Genomic DNA, 7,500 nt, shown 5'->3' on the forward strand with positions numbered 1-7,500 from the left:
GGCATTTTCACACTGGCACGTTTGAATCAAAGCAGCTTTTATTCAGTTTCAGGTCGCTTTTAGTCGGCGGTTAGCGTAAGCCAAGCTAACCGCGGGCGAGTTTACAAACAACGTGCAGTATTTTGGTGTAACGGCCTGTTTACTTGTAGTCTTGGCCAAGCACATTAATGAATAAGCATTATTTTCGGAGATGTAGCGCACTGATTAAAATACTTATAAGGAGTAATGGGCTCGGGGGACATCGCACATCTCAGACATACACTATATTGCCAAAAGTATTTGGCCACCTGCCTTTACTCACATATGAGTAAAGGTATATATATATATATATATATATATATATATATATATATATATATATATATATATATATATATATATATATATATATATATATATATATATATGCTTCTATTAAAATCTCCTGATGATTGATTGAGGGAAACCCCTCATGAAACAGGGCTGTAGAGATTAAATAGTCTTGTGATTTTTCCCACACATATATATATATATATATATATATATATATATATATATATATATATATATATACACATACATACATACATACATATATACTGTATATATATATATATATATATGACTTAACATGCTTTCGGCCCTCGAAAGTTGTTCAAAGCACCATAAATGTTATTTACAGTCGTGTGAAAAATACTGAAGTTTATTTTTACCCTCTTCTCAGTCGCCTCGACCAACTCTGACTTTCTGCGTCAAGACGTACGACCGCCTCTTCTTCCTGGTGGCGTCCGATCCCGTCTCTATGAGGATCTGGATGGATGTCATCGTCACGGCAACGGACGAGCACAGTCGTTATTGACGCGACAGATAGGTGAGGGCTAAGTAATCCTTGAAGATAAAGAAGAGGGACAAGCTGTTGCTGACACTGGTGACACCTGGTGCTCTGGCTCCCCCTGGTGTCCCCAGTACTGCACCCACACAGGACCAATACTATCATGCAGTAAAACAGTTTTGTATTACATTGTTTATAATACACGTGACATTTTCACCATAACTTATTACCTGGAAGTGTGCGTATGGGTTTGATGTGCAAACCAATGGAGTCATACACTGTCATTATTAATAAATACATGTACAACAAAATGGTTGTTTTGTTATGAGTAAGAATCCAAAAAGGATATATATAATATAACTGTTAGAAAAAAGTGTTTTAATGTTTTTTGTTTATCATTCCCAATCCTTATGTAAGACAAGCACACGGGTTTTTCTTTTGTTATGCATTCTAAATCGTACATAAATGCTAGCAAAAGTCAGCTAACAATAAAACCAATGATAGTCGCTCTGTTCCGCCTACAGAGTTCTCTGAAAAACATTCAAAAACCTCCATCAAGGTTTTATATACACGCTGTAAGTATATATGTAATGTAGTAACATTCATTATAACATGCAATATTTACTTATTTTGATCATTTTAAGCATACTGCGGCGTATTAATTTCAGAGGCGTATCACAACGTTCACTTTTCCCTTCAACATCACCACCACATCATGGCACATAATAAAACAATCACTTACTGTGCAATGTCTGCTCTCACTGGGATTAAGACTGATGGGATGTTTATATCTTCTCGTTTACATGAAGAAGTAATCATAATCCTCACGAAGGGTTAAACCAAAAGGTGGCCGCAAACGAGCGACTTTTCGTGTCTTTCTCGCCATCTCCGGGTCTAAGTGGGATGTCAAAGTTGACCAACTTGTGGGTTTATGTCCACAACCTTCTACTATCCAAGTAAGAGGCATGATTTATAATCTAGAATTAACTTTCACCAACTCAGAAGCGATGCAGCAGCTCAATATGCCAATATAGCAGCATAAGCTGGTTAGGTCTATAAAAATAGTCTGTCTGCGTTAGCGATTTTAAGACCAATATCGCTAATACTTGGTTAATATTCAGCTCACGACATGTAGATGGAGTATTGTTATTTTGGATGTTCTTGAGTGGACTTTTTGGGCGGGATAGAGTAGCTCCCATTGGCTGCGTTGTTAGCTGACTTTTGCTAGCATTTATTTACGAGTTAGAATGCATAAAACAAATGAAAACGTGTTCTTGTGGATTGTGAATGATAGACAAAATTCCAAAACAAGTGCTGTTCTCCTTTAAGATAACCCTCCCCTTCTTAATGTATAATAAATATGAATGGCAGTATTGCATATTTCTGCTTTTTTGGGGGGGTTTTAGACTCTGTGGGGGAAAAAATGCATTTCCCTTTTAATTTTTTTTAAAACGCATCAAATGTGTCAAAACAGGTTGTAGTGTTATTTCTGTCATTGCAACGTTCACTTTGGTTAATTTCAGGATGTCTTTCAAAATCACTCTTGAAACATTTTAAAAGTAATTTCCTCTATTTTCCTCCCCCATAAAAAGAACTGCATGGACTTTCTTTGGAAACGTTATTGAAAAAAAAACCATTTTTCCACTCGGTATCTGACTTTATTGAACTTTAGTTCAACTTTTTAGTTAAATTGTACAAGATTTATTCCAATGTGTGGAAAAAAAAACTACTAAAAAACACCAACAGTTCTTGACACACACAAACGCACACACACGCACACACACACACACCAATGAGATGAGTGTGCTGGTGTGTGGTCATGGACTGTTAGACAACTCAGCGCCAGTAAAGAGGCTCTCTGAATTGAAAGACGCGAACTGAACACACACTGTTCACTCTTTAAGGTAAGAAATGCAACATTTGAATACATCTGTATATTTCACTTTCACTTCTCTAAAGTGTTGAAACTTTGTCGTCTTCAGTCCATTTTCCGTAAAGCAACATGAGCGTTTGAATATATCCATACACTATTGGATTGCAGTTTAATTTTTTTTGGAAGTGATCAACTGCTAAAATATTACATATATAATTGTTTTATAGTATGTAATATATTACAGTATGTACTATATTGTGTATCGTATATCCTATTACATTTATGTACAGCTATATTTGTTTCATTTTTTACAGCCTGTATAAAAGTTACTTTGCTGTTTTTTATTCATTAAAATATATTTTAATTTACATCATTTTGTATAATTTTACCATAAAAACTGTCAAATGTATCATTATTATTATTATTATTATTTATTTGCAATAACCTACAGCCGAGCATTATTTGAAATGTTTTTTAACTAGGAGAGAAAAGCAAAATGATAGACGTTGCTGTCAAGGTTTTTCTGCTTTGCTGCCTGTTTGAAGGTAGGTCACTTTCTTTAAATTATTTCACATTTTGGAGTGTTTATTTTGTCATTTATTTGTCATGTATTTTTCTATTGCACAAACACACTTATGTTATTCATTATTAGGCCCGAGCAGTGGAGCAACTGTAAGGGCCCTATTGAAATTGCAATTGTAAATATTATTATTAGTATTATAATAATCATTATAATTTTTTTTATAGTAATAGTTATCGTTATTATTATAATTACAATAATACTAATGTGGGATTTGAGCCGAGTATGTCGTCGTGGCTTGTGCAGCCCTTTGAGACGTTTGTGATTAAGGGCTATATAAGTAAACTTTGATTGATTTATTGATTATTTTTATAATAATAATAAAAACTTTAATAATAATGTGATCCTAATAATAATATACTGTATATATACAGTCGTGGTCAAGAGTTTACATACACATACATATTGCTGGGTATTGTGGCCAAACAGCTACATTTTTGTTTCATCTGACATCAAATGGACAAACATAAGACCTTCTGGAGGAAGGTCCCAGGAACACCCGACCTACCGTCAAGAATGGTGGTGGTAGTATTATGCTCTGGGCCTGTTTTGCTGCCAATGGAACTGGTGCTTTATAGAGAGTAAATGGGACAATGAAAAAGTAGGATTACCTCCAAATCCTTCAGGACAACCCTTTAATCATCAGCCCGGGGGTTGGGTCTTGGGCGCAGTTGGGTGTTCCAACAGGACAATGACCCCAAACACATGTCAAAAGTGGTAAAGGAATGGCTAAATCAGGCTAGACTTAAGGTTTTAGAATGGCCTTCCCAAAGTCCTGACTTAAACGTGTGGACAATGCTGAGGAAACAAGTCCATGTCAGAAAACCAACAAATTTAGTTGAAGTGCACCAATTTTGTCAAGATGAGTTGTCAACAATTCAACCAGAAGCTTGTGGATGGCTACCAAAAGCGCCTTATTGCAGTGAAACTTGCCAAGGGACATGTAACCAAATATTAACATTGCTGTATGTATACTTTTGACCCAGCAGTGTCATGTTCTGTGGTCATTGTTTAATTTGTTCTGCTTGATTTGTGGACACTTTTTAGTTCCTGTTTTCACTCCCTTGCCTTGTCACCATGACGACCATTAGTTTCACCTGTTTCACGTTTTGCACTCGCACACCTGTTGTCAATCATGTCTGTATTATTCAAGCCCATAGTTGCCAGGAAGTCAGGCTGGCGACATTAACTCTGTTTGCTTCTGCTACCCTTGTCACAAATGCGTTCATTCCAAGCCATTGTTCCATGCATGTTTTTCATGCCACAGTAAGTGTTGTATATTTCATGTTCATAGTTTTTGCCTTTGTGCTAGTCAATGTTTATTTATATAGCCCTAAATCACAAGTGTCTCAAAGGGCTGTACAAGCCACAACGACATCCTCGGTACAGAGCCCACATACGGGCAAGGAAAAACTCACCCCAGTGGGACGTCGGTGAATGACTATGAGAAACCTTGGAGAGGACCGCATATGTGGGTAACCCCCCCCCCCCTCTAGGGGAGACCGAAAGCAATGGATGTCGAGTGGGTCTGACATAACATTGTGAAAGTCCAGTCCACAGTGGATCCAACACATCAGCGGGAGTCCAGTCCACAGCGGGGCCAACAGGAAACCATCCCGAGCGGAGACGGGTCAGCAGCGCAGAGATGTCCCCAACCGATGCACAGGCTAGTGGTCCACCCGGGGTCCCGACTCTGGACAGCCAGCACTTCATCCATGGCCACCGGACCTATGCAACTCCCCCTCGCAACGGACAGGGGAGAAGAGGAGAGAAGAAAAGAAACGGCAGATCAACTGGTCTAAAAAAGGGGGGTCTATTTAAAGGCTAGATTATACAAATGAGTTTTAAGATGGGACTTAAATGCTTCTACTGAGATAGCATCTCTAACTGTTACCGGGAGGGCATTCCAGAGTACTGGAGCCCAAATAGAAAACGCTCTATAGCCCGCAGACTTTTTTTTGGCTCTGGGAATCACTAATAAGCCGGAGTTCTTTGAACGCAGATTTCTTGTCGGGACATATGGTACAATACAATCGGCGAGATAGGCTGGAGCTAAACCGTGTAGTATTTTATACGTAAGTAGTAAAACCTTAAAGTCGCATCTTAAGTGCACAGGAAGCCAGTGCAAGTGAGCCAGTATAGGCGTAATATGATCAAACTTTCTTGTTTTTGTCAAAAGCCTTGCAGCCGCATTTTGTACCAACTGTAATCTTTTAATGCTAGACATAGGGAGACCCGAAAATAATACGTTACAGTAATCGAGACGAGACGTAACGAACGCATGAATAATGATCTCAGCGTCGCTAGTGGACAAGATGGAACGAATTTTAGCGATATTACGGAGATGAAAGAAGGCCGTTTTAGTAACACTCTTAATGTGTGACTCAAACGAGAGAGTTGGGTCGAAGATAATACCCAGATTCTTTACCGAGTCGCCTTGTTTAATTGTTTGGTTGTCAAATGTTAAGGTGGTATTATTAAATAGATGTTGGTGTCTAGCAGGACCGATAATCAGCATTTCCGTTTTCTTAGCGTTGAGTTGCAAAAAGTTAGCGGACATCCATTGTTTAATTTCATTAAGACACGCCTCCAGCTGACTACAATCCGGCGTGTTGGTCAGCTTTAGGGGCATGTAGAGTTGAGTGTCATCAGCATAACAGTGAAAGCTAACACCGTACTTGCGTATAATGTCACCTAGCGGCAGCATGTAAATACTAAAGAGTGCAGGGCCAAGAACCGAACCCTGGGGAACTCCGCACGTTACCTTGACATAGTCCGAGGTCACATTGTTATGGGAGACGCACTGCATCCTGTCAGTAAGATAAGAGTTAAACCAAGACAAGGCTAAGTCTTTTGTTTTCATTAGCCAAGTTTGTACCTCCGCCTTTGTGCGCGCCTTTAGTTTGTACCTTTTGTTAGTGTTAAAATAAAATATGTCCTTACCTTCACGCCATGTCCACTCCAACTTTACTTGCATCTCGGGAAAACAAACACCCCATAGTCCACGTCGTGACAAGCAGATTTGGTCACATTTTCAGTAGACCCATAATAAATTAATAAAAGAACCAAACTTCATGAATGTTTTTTGTGAATAACAAGTATGTGCTCCAATCACTCTATCACAAAAAAATAAGAGTTGTAGAACTTATTGGAGACAGCCATGACATTATGTTCTTTACAAGTGTATGTAAACTTTTGACCATGACTGTGTATATGATATATATATATATATATATATATATATATATATATATATATATATATATATATATATATATATATATATATATAAAAATTTCATTCACTTCAATAATTATACTTTTTATAATTATTATAATAATCATAACAATAATAACTATAAGTATTATAATTACAATAATAGCAACCATTATTATGATAACTATTATAATACTTATTATTATTGTAATTATTATAATCAAAATTATTATTGTATAATTATAATCATAACTATTATATATAATAAGTGTTATGATTAATAATTACAATAATTATAATTAGTATTATTTTAGTATGATTATTTTTATAATAATTATGATTATAATAATTACAATAATTATAATAATTATTATAAAACTATTTCTAATATTAATTATAATAATATATTAATTCAAAATAATAATTATTAGTTATATTATGATAATTATTATCATAGTAATAATTACGATGATAAGTGTAATAGTATTAATACAAATATAAGTATGATAATTATAATAAATATAACAATAATAATAATACTTTTTATTATTATTATTACTAGAATAATCATAGTAGTATTAATAACAATGATTGTTATTTGGACACATTTTTGAGGAACTTAGCGTGCACAAAAACTCACCAAATTTTACAAGCCCGCCATGTAGTGGCCAATTAAATATTTTGGCGGTCCAGTACCTCTAGCGCAACCTTTCATGTTGTAAAAATGTAACCCTTCAGCCCAGATTAATGTATCGTCCCAAAAAATCGCTGGAGAACGCCATCATGACAGGTAAAAGTCCCAAGATCCCATATCTGAAAACGAACGGGAAGTCGGCCCTTTTTAGGCCAAAAAAACGGGGGTCGTACTTTGACGAACTAATCCTGGCGACGCGGTTAAAATGACATTCGCTCCTTATCGGTGTTTTGGCACGTCAGGCAGCCGGTGCCAGGGTTGGGCGACCTTCATGCCGACCAGCGTGGAGGGTCTGGTCGGCTCCTGCGTGAAGATCCCCTGCAGGT

General features: G+C 36.7%; 2 protein-coding genes across 5 annotated transcripts in view; both read left to right on the forward strand.

The window, feature by feature from the left end:
• The window catches only part of phldb3 (pleckstrin homology-like domain, family B, member 3), a 75,970-nt gene extending 74,848 nt beyond the window's left edge, over nucleotides 1–1,122 (forward strand). For all 4 annotated transcript variants that reach the window (XM_062029852.1, XM_062029851.1, XM_062029853.1 and 1 more), the window contains one exon: nucleotides 704–1,122. In XM_062029852.1, the coding sequence (XP_061885836.1) occupies nucleotides 704–838 (135 nt within the window). In that variant the 3' untranslated portion in view covers nucleotides 839–1,122. The remainder of the gene's footprint in view (nucleotides 1–703) is intronic.
• Nucleotides 1,123–2,609: 1,487 nt separating this feature from the next.
• LOC133635726 (hemicentin-2-like) overlaps nucleotides 2,610–7,500 on the forward strand; it is a 75,773-nt gene continuing 70,882 nt past the window's right edge. The window contains exons 1-3 of the mRNA XM_062028974.1: nucleotides 2,610–2,715; nucleotides 3,167–3,229; nucleotides 7,417–7,500. The exon at nucleotides 7,417–7,500 is cut by the window's right edge and continues 155 nt beyond it. Coding sequence (XP_061884958.1) covers nucleotides 3,181–3,229; nucleotides 7,417–7,500 — 133 coding nt within the window. The 5' untranslated portion in view covers nucleotides 2,610–2,715; nucleotides 3,167–3,180. The remainder of the gene's footprint in view (nucleotides 2,716–3,166; nucleotides 3,230–7,416) is intronic.

This window comes from Entelurus aequoreus, linkage group LG20, assembly GCF_033978785.1.
Source record: "Entelurus aequoreus isolate RoL-2023_Sb linkage group LG20, RoL_Eaeq_v1.1, whole genome shotgun sequence".
In the NCBI taxonomy this organism is placed as follows: domain Eukaryota; kingdom Metazoa; phylum Chordata; class Actinopteri; order Syngnathiformes; family Syngnathidae; genus Entelurus; species Entelurus aequoreus.